Source organism: Chaetodon trifascialis, chromosome 18 (assembly GCF_039877785.1).
Source record: "Chaetodon trifascialis isolate fChaTrf1 chromosome 18, fChaTrf1.hap1, whole genome shotgun sequence".
Taxonomy (NCBI): Eukaryota; Metazoa; Chordata; class Actinopteri; order Chaetodontiformes; family Chaetodontidae; genus Chaetodon; species Chaetodon trifascialis.
The window spans coordinates 11,298,352-11,318,327 of record NC_092073.1 but is presented as its reverse complement, the minus strand read 5'-3'; the positions used below and the strand labels follow the sequence as shown (position 1 = coordinate 11,318,327).

General features: G+C 42.7%; 1 protein-coding gene across 5 annotated transcripts in view; it reads right to left on the bottom strand.

The window, feature by feature from the left end:
* ctnnd2a (catenin (cadherin-associated protein), delta 2a) overlaps positions 1-19,976 on the bottom strand; it is a 232,771-nt gene that overhangs the window by 116,225 nt on the left and 96,570 nt on the right. For all 5 annotated transcript variants that reach the window (XM_070985662.1, XM_070985665.1, XM_070985664.1 and 2 more), the window contains exons 4-9: positions 12,618-12,652; positions 11,647-11,751; positions 7,725-7,897; positions 2,154-2,208; positions 990-1,203; positions 479-596 (exon numbers count right to left, since the gene is read on the bottom strand). In XM_070985662.1, the coding sequence (XP_070841763.1) occupies positions 479-596; positions 990-1,203; positions 2,154-2,208; positions 7,725-7,897; positions 11,647-11,751; positions 12,618-12,652 (700 nt within the window). The remainder of the gene's footprint in view (positions 1-478; positions 597-989; positions 1,204-2,153; positions 2,209-7,724; positions 7,898-11,646; positions 11,752-12,617; positions 12,653-19,976) is intronic.

Below are 19,976 nucleotides of genomic sequence, written 5' to 3'. Positions count from 1 at the left end.
AGGAGGGAGAAGGTTATGTGCGCACACAAGCTGAATCTTGATGAACCATGCCCTTATAATCACGTTACGTAGTGTGAGACACAATTAAGTTTTACAGCAATTTTTATATTGATTTCTCTTTACCAGACTATTTTACTAAGTTTATGTATGCTGCTGCTCTATTTGATCTTGACTTGATCCTGTTTCACTGGCTGTATCCTTTACTTTAGCATTTTATACCGTGTACTTGACTTTTTGACTGTCATAAGGATTATGCACATTTACTCCTTTATGTACCTCTATATGTCTTTTATGTCTTTTTTGTTATTGTTTTCTTTTTTTGTGAAGCACTTTGAGCACTTTGAGCTGCATTCTATATTAGAAAGGTGTTTGTAACATGTATTATTATTATCATTATCACACTACGTCTAACACTGCTGCCTTGGTTTCAATTGCTAGTTTTTGTGGCCACCACAGGTGTTCACATTGTAAGACTCACCTGGTGAAGAGGGGACGATGATGAGCTGGCCCCTCCCCCTGCTGCTGTAGAGTTGGGTGGAGATGCGACCCTCAGGGGAGACCCGCCCCCTCCTGCAGTTGTCACAGCAACTGTAGTGCTGGAAGACGAATGGGCAAAGCAACATAATTTATCAGAAAAATAATGACTGCAAAATGATTCATTCCATTTCACATAGAAAAACTGTCATATACTTCCTCTATCAAGCGTAAAATGCGTATTTCATATTCACTGCGTATCGGCATATACTGGAGGACAATGAACTCCAAAGGCAATTTTCCTCTTCCATTCTATTTTATTCTATTGTAGTCACTCATTATTTATCACTCCTCTCATACTGTCTGTAAAACCTATGAATGAGACTGACGTGTTAAATAGAGGAATTCTTTCAAATGCCATCTCCACATTCAAACACCATCAGACTATTACACATCAGGATCAACTGCAATACATCAAAATCGATATCAATGTCACAGTCACTGTGGCTCTCAACCTGTATGACTTGGCCAGCCGATTAGCAGGAGACTGTTTGCTGGGGGACGAGGAGGAGGAGGGCAGGCGTTGAGTGGTGGAGTACCCCGGTGTATCGGAAGCCGATCCCAGGCGCTGAAGCTTACTGGGGGAACCGGATCCCGAGCCTCCCCCTCCTCCAGACAGAGGGGAACTGACACGCTGGGCAGGTAAGGTGGAGCTGGAGTAGTAGATACCTGGAAAGCAAAGGAAGGGAGATGAAATCCAATAAACACAAAAAGCAGCAGACGTTAGACTGTGGTGGGGCTGACATCAATGAGTTGGAGGGCAGATACAGGCAGGTCTGACTGCGACAGCAGCTCAGAGTATCTGGCCTTCTTAGAGTCTCTGGATGGGGTCCACGAAAGGATACGGCCTCGGTACTCTCCAGTTCTGCTGGGGGACTAGACCCAGAGCACACCGGAGAGATGATATATCTGGCTTTGGAACTGTAGCTGGAAAACACTGCTGGGGAGAGGGGCTACCTTAGCCCTTATCTTAGCCTGCTGCCACTGTGACCTAGCCCTGGATAACAGGTCTAAATACATGGGGCAAGACCGTGATGTATCACATAAGCGGGACGGAAAAATAAAAATAGAGATGAGCAGTGTGATGCCTGCATGGGTGCACACCACTTCCGTGGTCAGTGCTGTACTGTATTTTGGATGTAAGTGTCAAAAAATGGATGGATATAATATTTTATTTCCCTTCAGTGAAAACATGCTGTATTGGGAAGTCTTGAGTGTGATTGTTAGGGCATGATAGGTCAATAAAAAAAGAGTTTTCTAAAAAATCAAAACCAGGCTGGATAAAGGAAAATATAACCCAGTTTATGCAATATGTGCATAGTCCAAACGCTTTATCCCAAACCACAGTGGCTCCAGAGATGAGAGGCAATGTAGCTTAAATTACGGAGGAGCAATTCAACATGTAAGAAAATTATACATACTGCAGGCTCCGAAAACATTCTACTAGTACCAAGGTTTTTATTCCAATTCTCATGTATGTCTGTCAGTGTCTCCATAATGTCATCTCTGTGGATCTACGGTGCTTCATGCTATGCCAGATTAATTTATTATTAAGAAAATGCCTCTCCATGAAGAGAGACAGAGAAGAGTAGCAAAGAGAAGGAGAGGTGAGTTCTTACCTGACCCTGCTCCAGTTTGCGATTGTTGCTGCTGGGCGGCACGACTAGATGTCACCTGAAGGGATGTGGGGGAGCACACGCAGCAAGTGAGGAAAGAAGAGTCATGACAGGGAAGAAGGGATGCACAGAGGGAGGGATTAGAGGGGAGGGGGAAGTTGGAAGGAGGGAAAGGGAGAGACAGTTAAGAAAAATGGGATAAAAAAGAATAAAGTAGTAGTAGTTGCCATCAAAAACTTTTATGCACAATGAGTTCAGTCAAGCCTTTGAGGAGTCCCGAATGAACCTAGAGCAGCTAGTAATGAAATCCCCAAAGAAAACAGAGGGGTGATTCAAACGGACTCATAGAAGCAGACCATGAAGTCCTAGGAGCTCAGCTGACTGAAATCATTTGTCATGAAGCCTTGTTGCACCACCTACTCAAAGCAGAGAGGATTACACAGTCCATAGTCTATTCATGTCTCAATATCATCTGTCATCACATAAACCCCAATATTCTCAAATACTGAAAGGAAGAGAATCTGTAATTAAATTTAGATAAAAGAGTAAGACTAAGGCCTTTGCTGTTAAGTCACTCATATTGATTTTTGTACGGTAAAATAATCTATGGATGTTACACAATGTAAGCGAGCAGCCTTTTCTTCATTTTGAGGCAAATTTATTTGAGGAGCCATGTGCCAGTGAGTGAGGCAAAGTTGGAAGCGCATAAGATGTGTTTCTACCACACATCACATGCTGGTTGATCCTAATATATTCTCTTATAGTCTCCAGAGACAGCGGGGGGGTGTCTGCCAGTGCTCCACTGAGCTACATATAGCCTTATGTTGATGCTTAAAGCTGTAAAGGTGATTCAAATACATTATTACTAGCCTGACATCACACATGGTCACATTATGCAAGCACACAGTCACTGAGTCACCTTGGGGCACTGTCATCGCTGCATATACTGTAGTTACTCTCAGGCAGAACTTTAAACACCCCAACTTTACTAACAAGGTGCCAATGTTTGAATATCCACACTGCTAGATTGTCATTATATTGATCTGTTGTGCATACGGATGACTGTCTGTGAAGTTGCATGTTAAGGCAAGAAGACACTTAAGTACACATGTAAGCACATCATGCAAATGGCCAAAAATGTCTGATCATCCAATAACCAGTGTCTCACAAAAAGCTCACACAGCCAGACATGTCAATAATCTGGAGTTATGTTAGAACACTGTGTTGATATATCTTGTAACAGTTTCAAGAAGATTGGGCGAGAAGAAGAAGAAGAAAAAAAAGAAGCATGCCTGTTCAGCAAACCTTCCCTGGATAAATATAGCAACCCACACAGGCACACAATCTCCCATTATCTTCTCAAAGGCAGTCTCTGGTTATATTTTCCTGCTTTATGAGGAGCCAAAGCATGTCTGCTGAAGACAACGGGCCATTGGTTCCAGCCCTGCTTTGTTTGCAGAGGGGTCATGGAAGCTGATTTATCTCTGAGTGGATTAGCAGTCACTTTCTTAAAAATCTAACAGTTTAGAGAGGAACACAGGCAGGGTAGCAGAGACAGGAGGACAATGACAAAGACTGAGAGAGTGGAAAATGAGGAAGAGGTAAAACACTCAATACGCTATGGTACAGCATATATCTTCATGCATGTTTTTGACTCAGTAACATGACACTGTATGTTTCTGCCTACATGTTTTTGTGTGTGTGAAGAAGTGCTGAAAGTGCACAGTACAGCCTTTAACCTTGAGTTGCTCAGCCCACCCTGATCCCAGCTCACAAGGAGTAAATCCGGATGGAAGCTATAGCTTAACCTGACTCCACTATAAAGAATGGGGTGGATGTTCTTCTCACACCAGCAACCCTGGATGGTAAATATTCTGATGGAGTCATTGCTACAGTCAAAATCTGTGGCCATGAAGAGAAAAATGGCTTGTTGGCACAGAAACAGGTTAAAATCTAACAGGATCAGCTGTGTCACCTTATTAGCATGCTCCTAAATTACTATGTAGTAGGAATAAAGAGCCAAATAGCACACAACTGACTTCGCATGTATTATGATTTCCTCAGAACTGTCAACAGCAATCTCAGCTGTTGCACGCAAGTGCAGTCTAATTTTTCTGACAACTTCCAGAAATAAATCACTATTTTTTATGTCAACTCTTTCAAAACAACCACGAATCATGAAGTCTTTCATAATAGAAAGGCACAATTCATCAAGGTCTTCTCGGTTTCTCTCCATTATGGTTATTTTTTCTCATTTTTGGCCAACAAAGTTGAAAGTAGAAATTGCATTTCATTTATGTGTCTTTCAAATTTTCTGAAATATTTGGTTTATGGGGAAATTTTTCCCCATTCAAATGAACAGATGCAATGTTCAGCGTTAGAGGAGGGGACGCCAATGCAGAGTGGGGTTAAGTTGTTAAAACTCCTCTTAAAAACGTCTCTTCATCTTCCTCTTACTTACTCCCACATCTTTTCATTCTTCATGCATAATTTACTGCTATCAACATAGAAAAATCTGCCCTTCTTCAAACAAAGTAACTGCCTCAGACTTACACATTTTACGCTATTAACCTCAAAGTGGCAGGAGTGCCATCCAACTGCCCCATCGAGTCCAATGTTAACAGAACATTCAGGAGCAAAACAGAAAAAAGGGCCTCTAAGCTCGCTCTATCTCCCACATGTTTGATGTCGCAAACAGATATTTTACAGCAATACGTTCAGCAGAGTGCACTCTCTCTCTCTCTCACAATGTAAAAATCGAAGCGATAAGAATTATGCTCTTGGAGTACTTGGCTAGAATTTGAGTAATGCCTCTCAGCTTAATCTTTATTAAATGAACTGTCTGTCCCAGGAGTCACTAAGCAGCCACCATCACCACGGCAAACCCGGTGTTACCAAGGCTTTTGCCATTTATGTAAATCCTTTGCCTCATCATAAATCGACATTCCCAGAATTTTAAAATAAGCAGAATAAATATGATGCTGTGTTTAAATACATCAGTATTTAGATTTTTACTGTAATATCCCAGGTAACATATCCTACTCTCTCTTATACCTGTAACTACATACTTTGAGTCTTCGAGGCATTCATGGAACCTATGGTAAGTGCACTTGTAAAACTGTTTTATGTATCCAATGTCACTTGATCTGTTTGTTTGAGTGCACACAGATAAAGAGGTTATTAGAGAGCGGATTATTAAAAGTGTCTATAAACAGCCGGAGAGACATCTTAATCGGGATGTGAGCCACTATCCAGAGCAGTGTGCACCATAAAAATCTGCTATACAAGTCCCCTGTGTTAGTTTAGTAGGTTATGAAGCCAAGTGAGACATCTAAGGCTGATGAGATGCAGGCCACAAAGCTGAGTTTAAGAACCCTATTAATGGTTTTATGCTACTTGATTGTATTCAACACTGCAGATGTGAAAAAAGCAAGACAGAAATGGACTGCAGACTGATGAAGACTGATGAAGACTGATGAGCGGGTGAATGAGCAGAGAAACAGCTGGATGGGTGATTCATCGGGTAAATGAATAAGTATGGATGAATTGTTGGCTGAGGTGAGTAATAGATAGAAAGCCTGATGCAGTGTGTGAGGGAGAGCACTTTCTTGATGCTCTTCTATGTCATCTTGCAGTGCTGCTTCTTCTCTCCTCCAGTAAAACACTGGGGTGTTTGAGGTGCCATGTATCCATGCATTATTAAAGCGGGGCCTCTCAGGGTTATAAATACCCTACAGAAGAGGAGCTACAGACCATTCACTTTCAGTCACTTGTGCAAACTTTAAACAAATGCACCCATGTAGACGCGGTGGAAGGAGTGCATCAAGTGCATATGCATGTGCACATGCCAAGAAGTGCTGCATGTAGCGCACATGCATGCAAGCTGCACCTGCCTATCCAGCAGCACTGGCTGCTGTAAAGCTATTCATGAGCAACAAGCCCTGCTGACAACACTGGCCCCATTACACTGACAAGCCAAAAACATCAGAGAGGAGGCTACACACACACACACTCACACACACACATATTCATGCTCACGTAGCGAGAGATGGTGAGCAAAGAGGACAGGGAAGGAAGAAGGGAGAAGAGAAAAACAGGACAGGGATTCTGCAATATAAGGCAAACACAGGACAAGAAGTATTATAAAATTCAGCAAGCAGACAAAATAAAAACTCCTTTTGTCTTATCTGTCCATCCATCTATAAGCAGGTCTGTTCTTCAATCTTTCTGTCTTTACTCCTGTTTGTATTTCCTATTCATTAAGAGAAGGAAGGGGAGCTTTCTCTGAAACCAGCTCTGGAAATGAGCTTTGGTGTGACTGCAGGGGGAAATGAATTAATATGTTTACAAAGACAGATACCACCTATTCACCTTCTGCTTTCAAGAGACGCGTGTACATGAGCAAACAAACCCGCACGTACACACAGATTTGCACGCACACATAAGCAAATGAGAAAATGACACGACAGAAAACCAACAGCCATTCACTTCACAGATGGAAACCGTACTGAAAGCGTGCGCAGGTACTTGTGAAGATGCAAAAAGGATACTTTCAAAGAGCTGTGATCAGTGTTAAATAATCATCCGGTTTATAATTATTGACCTAAAATATTTCCTCTTGCATTAAATCGTCTATCACAAATGGAGCATTTGCCCCAGACACTGGCAATATATTTTAATGAAGCACTGCAGCTGCTCACTGATTTAGCAGATGTGTGGGTGGTTTGAAAACGCATATGTGTGTGTGTGTGTGTGTGTGTGTGTGTGTGTGTGTGTAAGCATGTGTGTATACAGTATGTGCATTACCATTTATATGTTAAGGACATGAAAATTTGAAATAATTGGCTCCTGTAGGCTGGAAAGTAATTTGGTGGGTTTTCTCTCTTCATCAGCACACTGCTGTGATTAAAATGTGAATTTGTCTCCAGCTTTATTTCTCAAGTCCGTGTGAACCAGACACTCGCTGAGAAGTCTCTGTGTGCATTTAATCATCTCCTCATTTCGGTCTATGAGCATCCGATTACCTGTCTCCTTCTAAACAGCTTTAATGAATTTGTCTAACCCTGTCTCTCAAGTCCTCCCAAACACAGAGAAATGTTATGGATTGCCTGAAAAGCCAGCTGTAGTCGGTGGACTAAACCATTCCAATAAGGCTAATAAAATGGGAGTCCGGACGAATACGCATTTACACACTTGGTAAGCTAGACTCAACTGTGATGTCAAACAAAACCATGCTGAGAGTCAGAGCTGCATGTAGCTGGAGGATCACTGTGCGAGGCAGTGCGTGAAAAAAGGGGGCAGAGGAGGAGACGGGTGATGTTGAACTGGAAAATCAACATATACAGTGTATCTCGACATTGGTCCTCAAAGGTGCCTTCAAATGGCAAAACAACACAATGCAGTTCTATTTAGAAACTACGGAAAACTCATTCAGGTGAGTTACCTTCACAGTCAAACTCCTCGGATGTCAATCATTAAGATTCCCTGACCGACAGCCTCCTGTCCAAGTTTTGAGTTTCATCATTAACGCTTGCATCCTCATCATCATCAGCTGTGTACAGCAGTATTTCCTACCTGGTTGTAGCTGTGCACAGCTCCTCCAACCTGCCCGCTGCGCTGAGGAGTTGCTGCGGAGATGCTGTCGCTAAGGGCGAGGGTCTGGTTGCTATGGTAGCTGGCAGAGTACTGGAGCGAAGCCTCCGGGGTGGAGTTGAGCTGCAAGGAACTCTGGGAAAGAAGAGCTGGTCCTACCGACAGAGACAGGAGCAGTGCATGGTTGGGTGGGAGGTGGGGGTTGAGTTGAGTTTGTGTGTGTGAGTGAGTGTGTGTGCGTGCATATATATATGGTGAGAGTGAGAGAGTGAGGAGAGAGAGAGATTAAGAGTGAGAAAGAGAGGGGGCGTGAAGGGGAAAGATTGAGAGGCAAAGAGTGAAATGGGGGAGAGAGAGAGAGAGAGAGAGAGAGAGAGAGAGAGAGAGCAGCAATTTAGAGCAGATAGTGCAGCAGTGCAGCACTCTGTGAGTTGAAGATGGCATACATAATTTATTAGCAGAGGGAAAGAGAAACAGAGGAACAGAGAGAATGGGAGGAGGAGGAGGACCAGGGAGATGGCGAGGATGGGAGGAGGAGGGCTGCAAAGAAGAAAGTTGTAATAGATGGAACACCTGATAACTTGATTTGTTACCACCCTAAACATGTTACCTTGTCCTGCCGACTCGAGCGAAACTTCACTTGACCACTTGTGTGAGAAAGACGGAAGTTTGAAATGAATGATTACACACTGTTTTGTTTCTGTTGTTGTTCAGAAAAGCTTTGCAGGATATTGGAAAATGGCTGGAATACACTCAGCTTACCTTCCATAGACTCAGACAGCCTAAGCACCATTAAAGTACTAATGTAGGTGACTGCATGAATCAGACTGGCCTTAGTACACAATGAATACACACACGACACACACACACACACACACGCACGCACAGCAACCTCAATTCAGATTCGAAGCAGCATCGTTCCAACCACCTGAAGCAGTCGCCGCTGTGGCGTCAAATAATAATCCTCTCGCTCTAAATCCCATGCTCTCCGCATAAGCCTCATATTGATTGGGAACAAGAGCATCATAAGGCAGTTTTTAAGATGGACTGTCTTTAAACTGTGTAAGAAGTGATGAGGCGTACAGCAGGGACAGTTACAAACCACTCAAAAGTCAGTGGTTATATGGGTGATCTTTACAGGAGTTTCTACTTGTGGTATGGCTTTACTGAAGAGCTGTTAGGTCATTGACCTGTTCACTCAGCGACGTATAAATATTTCACCAAGTTGCTATTTTTACTTCCTCTCTGGCTACAAATTTCAAGTATGTATCATGTGTAGTTAAGGTTAGGCAGGATAAGAAAGCCAAATCTAGAGTGTCTCTCTTTTTTCGTACTTTCCCAATTTCAAATTTCTAAATATCATGAATATGTCTTTATAAAGTCGACAATAAGTGTCTTCCCCAGAGCTCACTGGCATGTTTCTTTTTTCACCCAAAATAACAAAAGCCCCTTATTATTCCTCTCCCATTTCTATTTGGTTGCTCTCTCTGTCTCTCTCCCACTCTTCCCCCAGAATCTCTTTCTCCCTGTGAGTCTGTGAACCGAGATCAACTCCTCTGCTTCTTGCCTTCACAAAAGACTTGTCTTTTTTCATCTCGATTCATCCCTTACTTTTTATGAATTATTGAACAGCACTCAGTGTTACGCAGACTGAGTGGGAGCTCCCAAACTCATCATCGCTCAGCCTTGGTGTTTGCTACATCGTGTGCGCTGTGTGACTAAAACGGTGCGCGTTTGTTTCAGTGTTCATACGTGTGAAGCACAGTGCGTCGGTGCCGGATGATAGGACAGTCATTAGGTTGGTAGATGGACACATAGTTATTGTGTTTAGCAGGAGTGTGTTTGTGCATTGTGTGACAGTATATACAGCCTATGTGTGTACTGTTTGTGTGTAAAATGAAGTGCGTATGAGTCAGAGGGTGAAATAAAAAAACACTGTTGCTCGTCACCTTTAAGTCCTTTCATGTCTCTATTGAGTCTCACAGTCTCCATTTTCACGTGAAAATAAATATTTCAGCAGCTTGGTCAAATTGTGAGCGTCGTATTCTTACTCAATCAGCGAAATGTTTACACACACGCGCGCACACACAATTCACATAAACACACAGGTGTTATACCTTTTTAAAAAGGCTGGTTTTAAGATAGCACAATACACCAAAGCCCCACAGTAATTGCTTTAGAGGAAAATTTCATTTCATGACATGAACATTTTTTGAGAATTTGTGTGTGTGGCTCTGTTGTGACACCTTCCAACCACAGCATCAGCTGAAAGCAACTCCCCCCCCCACCCTTGTTTTGTTCCACCTTGCACTGCAGTCAGCGAGATGTCACTATTCTATGTATTTACCACTAAGCTATTTGCAGCAAAAACACACACACACACACACACACACACACACACACACACACACACACACACACACACACACACACACACACACACACACGTAAAGCTATGCTGAATATATCTGTACCCACACATTGTGATGCTTTTGGTAGAAGCCCATTTGCAAAATGGGAAAAAATAGGTGGTATGGAGCAACCACAATAAGAGCGCTCACAATGAGACTCTTTTTGGACTCAGCTGAAGCAGGAGAGACGGGACTCTTCCTCCAATTTTCCTCCAGACTCAAATGATCTGACTCCCCACTGCACACTCCCGCTGTTGGGCGTGTGCTTAAATATGCAACTTGTTTCTTATCAAAGGAGACGAGCAACAGTAACTTTGAGTAAAAATATTCCTGTTCTATCCTGTTCAGCTTCACATGTGTACATGCGCACATATTACGTAGGCCGTCCACACTGGCCAGCCCATTGTTATAGCACCATGAATGACAAATGGTGAAACCCTTATGTAGAAATATGCTGAGCAATATGTACAGTGCGAATTCTTCAAATGCCATCCATTACAGCAATATCAACTATCAAAAAGGTCAACAGACAAGTGAAATGGGAATGCAGTGATCCAAAACCAATGACCTGCAAAGAAAATGCCACGCGCGTTTAGCAAGGCCTCATACGCAGGAGGCCTCTCGTTCAATCTCGCTGTTTGAATTAGTTTATCAGGATACAAGGCCTGCAGGACGGGGAGGCTGCGTCAAACTGGACAGCTGTTGGTCAAAATCCATGAGCAGCACTGTGTGTTTGTCTGTTTATGCACTTCTGTCTTCCTGGCTGTTACCTAAAGCAGCAATGAAATGTTTATCTGCTCAGAGAAGAATCTTCTAGTTCTGAATCAAGCTTTCAAGTCAGTCATATTTATTATTCATCTACTGTACGCTATCCTTTCAGTGCCCTGCTACAGCTGTACTCTTACCTGGTGAGAAAACAAAGTTTCACACAGTCAATTACTCTAACGACAGTATACACTCGATTTAATATGGAACAAAATCCTCCCTCGGCTCAACATGCTTTCTGTAAGTTGATGTGAAATCTGTGTGAGAACACGATATCAACACAGGGAATTGCTTCAGATGTTTGACGGCCTCACGGACTAATGAGAGTACGTGCCGTCCTTTCCTCTCAGGAAAACAAGAATAATTACCAAACAATACGCACCATAATTCTTCAGTATTTAAAGCAAACACAGGTGTAGTTTTTATTAAGATTGCCTGGGTATTTTTCCCCACAGTGACACAGTTTAAGGAGAGAATTAAAAATGAGATTCACATCCCTTTTGAAGCACTTTGTTTACTCTTGCTGAAATGCCTGCGAGTTGAGCAGACCTTGATTTTGTATCATTCATGTGCTAGCAAAGTTTTGAAAACAACTAAGTTCCCATGCATGAAATAACAAATGTGAATAAACATGAAAATTAGAAACTGTATTTTGTTTTTCGGTGGCAGCACAGCTTTGGTTTCACACACACAGACACACAAACAATGATGCTGAGAAGCGCACTTACGTTCTCCACTGTCAAGTATCCCTGATTCCTGGAGGGAGCGAATGCAGGAATCCACCAACTCCAAACCTGTGGTCAACTCATCCTCGATATCCTTTTGGCCATCCGCTGTGAAGGAGAAAAGAGGATGAGAGACGCAGGAAGACACAAAGACAAAGAGGAGAGGGACAGAGGGAAGGAGGCCAAAAGATGAATGAGATCCCTCTTGGCTGTAACCTCAATCGTCTACTCTCAGAGTTCGTAAAACCCTACACATTACGACTTGGTTGTGAGCTGTAGGGCATTTGGATTACGTGCAGGAAAGGACCCGGGTAAGTCTGCCCAGGGAGCTGCCTGACTGGACTGTGTAAGTCCATTTTTGTGTATATGTGAGCAGCAGCTGAGTGAGAAAAACAGGCAATGGGTGTATGTTCGAGGTCTTTACAAATGAAGATTAACACAGACTGTCAAAACCAACAGTGGCCTTGATCTAGCACTGCTTAGTTATTCTGATATGCATTAGAGTGTGTGTCTATGCCTCTGCGTGAGTGTGTGTGTGGGTCTGCAATCATCCTTTAATCCATCAGGTATGTGGGTGGGTGCTTCTGCCCATACATTACTGGGCTGCTGGTGTAAATTTCAAATGTTCCTTGACACACAATTTTCCTAGTATGTCACTCAGACACGAGGCGGAACAGGTTTTGTTGGTGTTGGGGCAATAAATTTAATCCTTCAACTCAAGAAGTGTTGCAAATATGAAACCCTGCTGAAGCTCTCAGTGTAAGTAAGGTTTAACACAACTTCAAGTGTTAGGGTTAGGCAAGCAGTGGTGATAGTTAAGGTAAGTATATGTAATGCCCCCAAAAGTGACCAAAGTCAATGGGCATGTGTCTGTGTGTGTGTGTGTGTGTGTGTGTGTGTGTGTGTGTGTGTGTGTGTGTGTGTGTGTGTGTGTGTGTGTGTGTGCTTGTATAAACATTCATGGTGAACTTTACCTTGAGCGCTCCAGCGAAACTGCTCATCTGTCGAACTGCAAAAGAAGGATGTCGTTAATAATAACACAGAGACTTCATAAAGAACAACAACAGTAGCATACAAGAAAGAGGAGCAGCATTTTCAAATCAAAGGCAGACGACAACAAAGCTTCCAAAGTGCTTTACAAAACACAAGACGAGTCAAATATCTTCAGCAGAAGATAAAAAATGGAGATGTGGTTCAGTCACCTTCAGATTCTTTTTTTTATATGTGCAGGAGACATTCAGCCAGCAGTCTGAACTGGCTGTTCATTTGCATTGAATGCAGAGTCATTCTAAAATGAGACATTCACAATGATGTCTGCATTTAAATATTTGAACAACATGGAAAATATTTACTGCACCGAAAGCAACTGTCAATTCTGCTGTCCTGAAATGAACCGCTAATGGCCCGAATCTCTTTTATGTTCTGTTCTGCTGAACTCCGAAAAAACAAACAACAAAATAATAAGAAATAAAGTAAAATTCCTAAATGCCATTTCAGTCATTAGTCAGCCCTGGGCAGCCATTTACAAAACCAGAACACTTTACAGAATGAGGCCCTGTGCACTCAGGTAACGTTTCATTCGCAAATGTTGTGTCGCGGACACATGCGCGGCGACAGGTGGACGCGCACACATTCACGCACATGCAAACAAAACTCTTGATGACTGTCGATTGATCGGAGATTGATGGGGGGTTGAACGGAGAGAAAAAGCCAAAGCAAGGTAGAAGGAAAGAGACAGGCAGAAAGAGAAAGTCAGAGACGAGTATTGACCCGCCTGCTGTGTGATCAATGCAGACACGGACAGACTAACTGATACATATAGACTCTTTCATCTGACTTCATCTACACCATTAGTCTGGCTGTCTGGTCTAGTTGGCTTGTGTCTGAGTTTGTCGCATTTCGACTGTTTGGTATTCCACATACTAGACTTTCTAATTACATGTCTGTCAGTGTGTGTGCGTGTGCACCTTGGGTGTCTTTGTCCAATTTGTGCACAAAGTGTTTGCGTGCCTTCATGAGTGTAGAAGTTTGTTGAGGTACACGAAAATGAGTGAATATATTTACATGTGTTTATCTATCAATTTGTCTGCGCGGCTGCAATTGTAATGGTCTTCCAGAGATGGCCATTTTCTAAATAGCTTTCAGAAATTGATTTAAACGGTTGAGTAAGTTTTGATTTTAAACACGGGAGCCTATTTCTGGACCATCGGAGTCTTGTAAAGCAGTGGTGGTTAATACTCTGCAATGGAGCCAGGCAAGGGTTGTAAAGGAAAAGATCAGCTATCATAACAGCTATTTACTCATCATGAATGAAGGACAGAGGAGAGGTGAAATGAAAAGCTCTGATTTGACTTGAAATATTCTTATTTGTGAATGAATTTCTGATTTCAGTCAGCCTGTGAGACAGCTTGGAGAGCTGCTGTCCTTGCAGAACCTCAGGATCTGTGCTGCTGACAGGACAGCTGGTCCTGAAGCATGACGGCAACGCCAGAGGTTGAGGCCAGTGTGGACTGAAAGGAACGAACGGGCGCCTCTGTGGCGCCTATGCGCCGCTGACATCTCACTTCGGGTGTAGATTTTCGAGTCAGACTGCAGACACCAGCACACCGCCATCATGGTTCAAATCAAATCATAACCATCTGGAATCTAACCTCCATTCAATTAGCAAAACCTGCTGAGGCCATTACAGAGACTATAGAGCAACAGGGTTCACTGCTATTAAAGCAGTCAGAAGGCAAAAATAAGTACAATTTAATACACAATGAATGTGAACTGAAAGGGTATGAAGAAGATGGCTTGCCCTGTGTGTTTCCGTTCTGTCTGCTGAATTCTGGTGGCATTCAGGACCCAATCTCATATCTGTGATTTAGTTTAGAAAGATGGCAGCATTCTAATTACACACTTGCAGGAATCAATATTAACATTTATACTATAGTCAATAGTTTTGTGCGTCTGACATCTCTGATTGCAGATGCATGATCTCTGCCTCATCTTGACCTCAGGATGCGGCTCGTCCTACGTTTCTTTTTAGTTGAAAATCATTATTATGTAATTGCTAACCACTGTGCTAAACTAGTGCAGCACTGAAGAAGGGCCAAGCATAAATGTAGTAAAAGTCAGAGCACTTATCAATTTCCAAAGCAGAAATTAAATCACTTAACCATCAAATGTGGGAGAAAAGGTTAAATGGGAGAATTTGAAATCACTGGTTATATAGTACTTTTACCTTTTTAGAATATTGTAACTGTTTTGAGGACTAATGATTTTCATCATTAAATCCTTTCAGCTGCCCACCCACATGCTTTAAATGGTACTTCAGCAATTTTTGGAACAAAAAAAGATGCACGTTTAATGAAATGCTTTGAGGAAATAAGCAAACAGCTCAATTCCCTGGTGTGTGATGAAGGGTCTTCACATGGGCAGTGTAAACTTACTTAACAATTACTCTCCAGCCTGAACTAAGTTAAGGTCAAGTGATTTAGGTTCCCTTAAGTGTCATTTACCATTTACACTTGTTTTGCATGCTAAACAACAGCTGATTCAGGGGCAGGATTACTATTGCTGGGAAAACAAAAAATGCTACATTTTTATGCCATTCTGCAGAAAATACCTCAGACTTGCAAGCACCAACTCCACATCATTTTATTCTAAATAGTTCTTGTACATTTAAGACTGGTTCATGAGACCTAATCCTGTTGCATTGCAGGCAAAATTCAAATTTAAAGAGAGCGCTAGCATTGTGCACATACTCACACCAGCACACCCGTAAAGGAGAATCATAATCAGGTGGTGGGGGAGCTATGTTTTCATGTGCTGCAGGAAATACAACAGGGTAAGCGTAGTAACACTGTGTCACTGTGTTAAAGTCGACTTGATTAGAGAGAGAGAGAGAGAAGGAAAGCAAGGCGAGAGAAGAAAAATAAAAGTTTGCATGAGACACTCGGAGAGTTGGCATACAGGAGAGAGAGATTTAATAAGCACGGCATTATTCCACCACGTCGCACACTCTCGCCTGCAATGCCACAACACCGGTGAGGCAGTGCCTCTCTTTTAACAGTGAGCCTGTATTAAAGAGACACTTTAAATTCACTACGTCACTCTCAACCGCCACACAGCTTAAGTCAACAGAGAGCGTCCTCTACCGTTCCCGGTGAAATCAACATGCACACATACCCGCACACTCTACTTAGCATTCACAGAGATATGTCCAAGAAGAAAATACATTATGCAAATATGGTTTATATATAGACCCAATTTGTGTGTGTGTGTGTGTGTGTGTGTGTGTGTGTGTGTGTGTGTGTGTGTGTGTGTGTGTGTATGTGTATGTTTGTCTGTTTGTGGAGACTCAAGTTCTTAAACTATAACCACCGTAATTCAAAAGTGACTTCAACATAAACAAACAAACTTTTTAGTGGTATATCAGAAATGCTTTGTAAATTTATTCACTACAGATGCATTTTGTGTGTGTGTGTGTGTGTGTGTGTGTGTGTGTGTGTGTGTGTGTGTGTGTGTGTGTGTGTGTGTGTGTGTGTGTACATAAATACATGCCTCATACAGGCTCATCTATGTGTGACCTTGCACTGGAGAGATTTTGCTGAAAAGATGTATGAAAGTGGCAGTACATTTCTGGATTTTCAGTACACCATTAAAAAACAGGTTAACATGTGTTTAAGGTAGCATGTAGCTATCCAGACAGGAATCCCAGCAGCCACATCCTTCATGAGTCATTAGTCCTCAGCTCGGAGCGCATTACTCTGAAAGAGTTACACACTGCCACACAAGGTTCTGCTCAAATCCTCCGGCTGCCTCCCTTCACAGATTATCTATCAGCACTTAAGAACACTTGCCGGTCCCGATAAGGCCGTCAGTGCAGATGTGTGTATATGTATGTACGCTCCCCGCGTGAGCACACATCCAAGGTTTTCTCTCAGTAACACAAGAATACATATTCATACATATTCTACAGTTAAAGCATTCAGCTGCAAACTCTGCACAGAGCTAATTTTAATGGCCTTCGGCTACTTGTGCGCACACACGCTGACATACAGTATGTGCACAACATTTAGTTACACACAGTATGTGTGGATACTCACAGATAAAAAAAAAATACATCAACACGTACACAGTGTCAAATTCACACAAACGCTGAAGTGAAAGTGCTTTACATGTTTGATAATTGCTATCCTGTTGAGTTGGAGAGAGGAATTAATGGCAGGCTCTGCATGCAGTCCTGGGCTATTTCATTACTGCCGGCCTTAAAGCCAGAGCCTAATAGACCATAATGTCCTGTCTGATGTTTACTAATGGCTCAGCAAGAGGTGGCCCTCAACATATCCTGGCTTTTCTGAAAACTAGCTATAGGCATAAATCCATATTTCAGTGTCTCTGTGTTTTTATTGTGGAACAGGGGATGTCAATTAAATTTAATTTCCAGTGTTTATCTAGCAAGTATAAGATCAGTAGGAAAGAAATCTGATCTTTTTGGCAGAAAGTGACAATGGGCCTGTAACAACAGGGCTAACTTCATACAGCACACACACGAGTAACACCCTGCAGAGCGGCAGAGAAAATAATACAGCACATAGTGGCTTTAAGGTTGGAGAGGCTGCCAATATGAGCATTATTAATACACAAAAAGGCAGAGATGTAGGAACTGAGATGGTGCTCCTTGATCTCCATGAGGATATTCATTCATCTTCGCCTGCAAAGAGGTGCTACAGCACAGCTGGGAGCTGGGAGGGGTTCAGGGTCTTGTTCAAGGAGAGCTGAACAAGCAGGATGGATAGCTGTGGACATGGCTGCTTGAAATCAAGCTCTCCAGCTGAGGGGTGATCCACCTCCTAAATGCGCTGCCCTGTTTTCCAGCTTTTGTTAAATGTCAGTTGTCAGTGTGACTGGTGTTCATCGGGGCTGAAATAAACCTGAATGATAGAGAAGCACTCAAGCCAAACAGGGGGAAGCTGGCCATTACAAAGCAGTCCAGTCTATTTAATAGGCCATTCATTAAGCTATAAACCTACTAATTAGCTTGGAATGAGGTTCAATGATTGCATCTCCTACTTCTTATACAAGTATATATGGGGTGGGGGACAGGATATTAAGTGTTCTGTGTTTCCTTCATTGCCACATTTTAGACAAACGCATTTTTCCACCTGTTGTATTTAGATGAATCACAAAAATCACTGAAACCACTAAAAACTGTATTCTCTAACATAAAGCAGGTGTGTTTGCATTAAGCATTCAAAATTCTGCTGATATTTTATGACTGACGTGTTATGATGGAAAGCACATTCAAAGCATTTGATGGCAGACATTTGGGAACAGCACATGGGTTGAATAATGATTCATTTCAGTTTCAAAGATTTTTGTGAAAGCTGATCTAAAGAATCATGGATCATTTCAGGGCTGACAAACTATGGGTGGTGCAAGAAGCTGGACACCAGTACAATTTTATATTTATATAACATACAAATGCTGGTGACAAGGCGCTAAGTAGGTAGTATTAATGAAAAAGAAGAAATCAATAAAACTCTTCAGCCCCCACAATGAGGCTCAATAATGGATGCAGATCTTGTCTAAATTACATTTTAAATATCTTTATTCTTTCATAGGCACTAAGAAGCATTGCCTTGCTGTTCTCAACTTCTCATCTAATTTGCACTTGCTTAGCAGAACCCTCATCTGTGAAATCTTTCCGGGAGGGTTTACAAGCCGACTGTTCACAAGCAACCTACCAAAAATCTTGTTGAGCGTTCGTACTTTGACCAGCTTGCCCCTCAGTACTGTAGGAAATGCATAGACGTGACCTGAGAGTATCTTCAAATCTACACTGAAGGGCAGTCTGAAGAGAAAATATCTGTCTTATTGTGCAGAGCAGAACCTGAGCCACACTGACGTGTTGTGAAACTTTTATGAGATTCTATGTGACATAGCTGATTCTTTTAAACCTGCAGGTAACAATCGAACATACACCGTGAAGAACTGTCCACCTCTCTCTCTGCTGACTCGTATCACTCAGCGAAACCCCTTCCACCAAACTCACAAGTTCAAATGGCAGGAGAGGAGGTCGGGTGCCCTGTGAAACCTTGTGCCTCGCAGGGCCCGCTCTCCACTGCGAGCCTCGCCAAGACCCTGGTGCCTGTCTCTGCCACTCGCCTTCTCAAAGACGTCCTTCCGGCACTTCGTGGCCTCGGGGCAGAGCGCCCCAGGCTTAGGAGGCAGCTGTGACGCCATCTAACAGCGGGGTGACATGCTAGTATAACACACACACATCCATACACATGCACGCACACGTTAGGTTTTCATCACTTTTGGGGACATTACATAGACTTCTTTTATTTCTTGGAGACTTACCCTAACCCTAAACATAACCACTGCTTGTCTAACCTTAACCTCAACCCTAAAATTTGGCATTTTGTTTCCACAAGTATGGCGAGTCCCCACAATCTGACTGTGTGCACAGATTTCTGTTTACACGCACACACACACTTTGTCATCCTGCCTCTTTGCCACTCGTCGATATGAGCGCCATGGCACTGAACATAATGAGTACAAAGGTCCGTGTGGAGCCGAGAAGCGTCGCACTTGTTTTGTACCACGCGCCATTTAAGACAAAAGAGATATTGGAAATGTATCACAAGTTGCAGGATTTTCTGCCACTGAATCAGCCTTTCCCCTTTCAGAAATCCTAACAAAATTGAGCGTGGAGACAGGTCTGGCTATGTAAGACTGGGCTTTCACCATCTGAAGGAACGTGCCTGCACATCTGCATTTGTAGAACAGCCACTAGGAACGCCCTCTCTCTTTGAAATGACCCGCGATTGTCCAGTCTCCAGTCATGCGCTGGTTGTTTGAAAGCCTGAAAACAGAGCCAAGAGGAGGCACAGAAGCCTAGTTTTCCCTCAGACTACATGAATTACAATATGCTGAAAGGTTATTATACAATTTTTTTGTTCACTGATGCCAAAAACCAACAGCTCCAAGGGAGAAAAATGCAAGGTAATGTGAGGCAAAAGTGCCTCGACTCACTTTTGGGCACGGAGCTGGTTTGGGAACCACTCAATCTATTTTGTAGATCTGTCTGTTGTATGGATACATATCTACCCACTGGTGGTTGTCATAACAACAGTGTCGCACTTCATCATCAGCATGGCAGTGTGACACCATGACGGTAATCTGTCAATCAAGCCAGAGGAGTGGGCTTTTATGCTCTGCACAGGAAGTGGGGGTGGCATGCGCTCGCGTGTGTGTGTGTGTGTGTGTGTGTGTATAGGAGTGTGTGTAGCCTTTGTGTTGGGGGCGATATGACGATGTGAATAAAAAGAATAAAACCA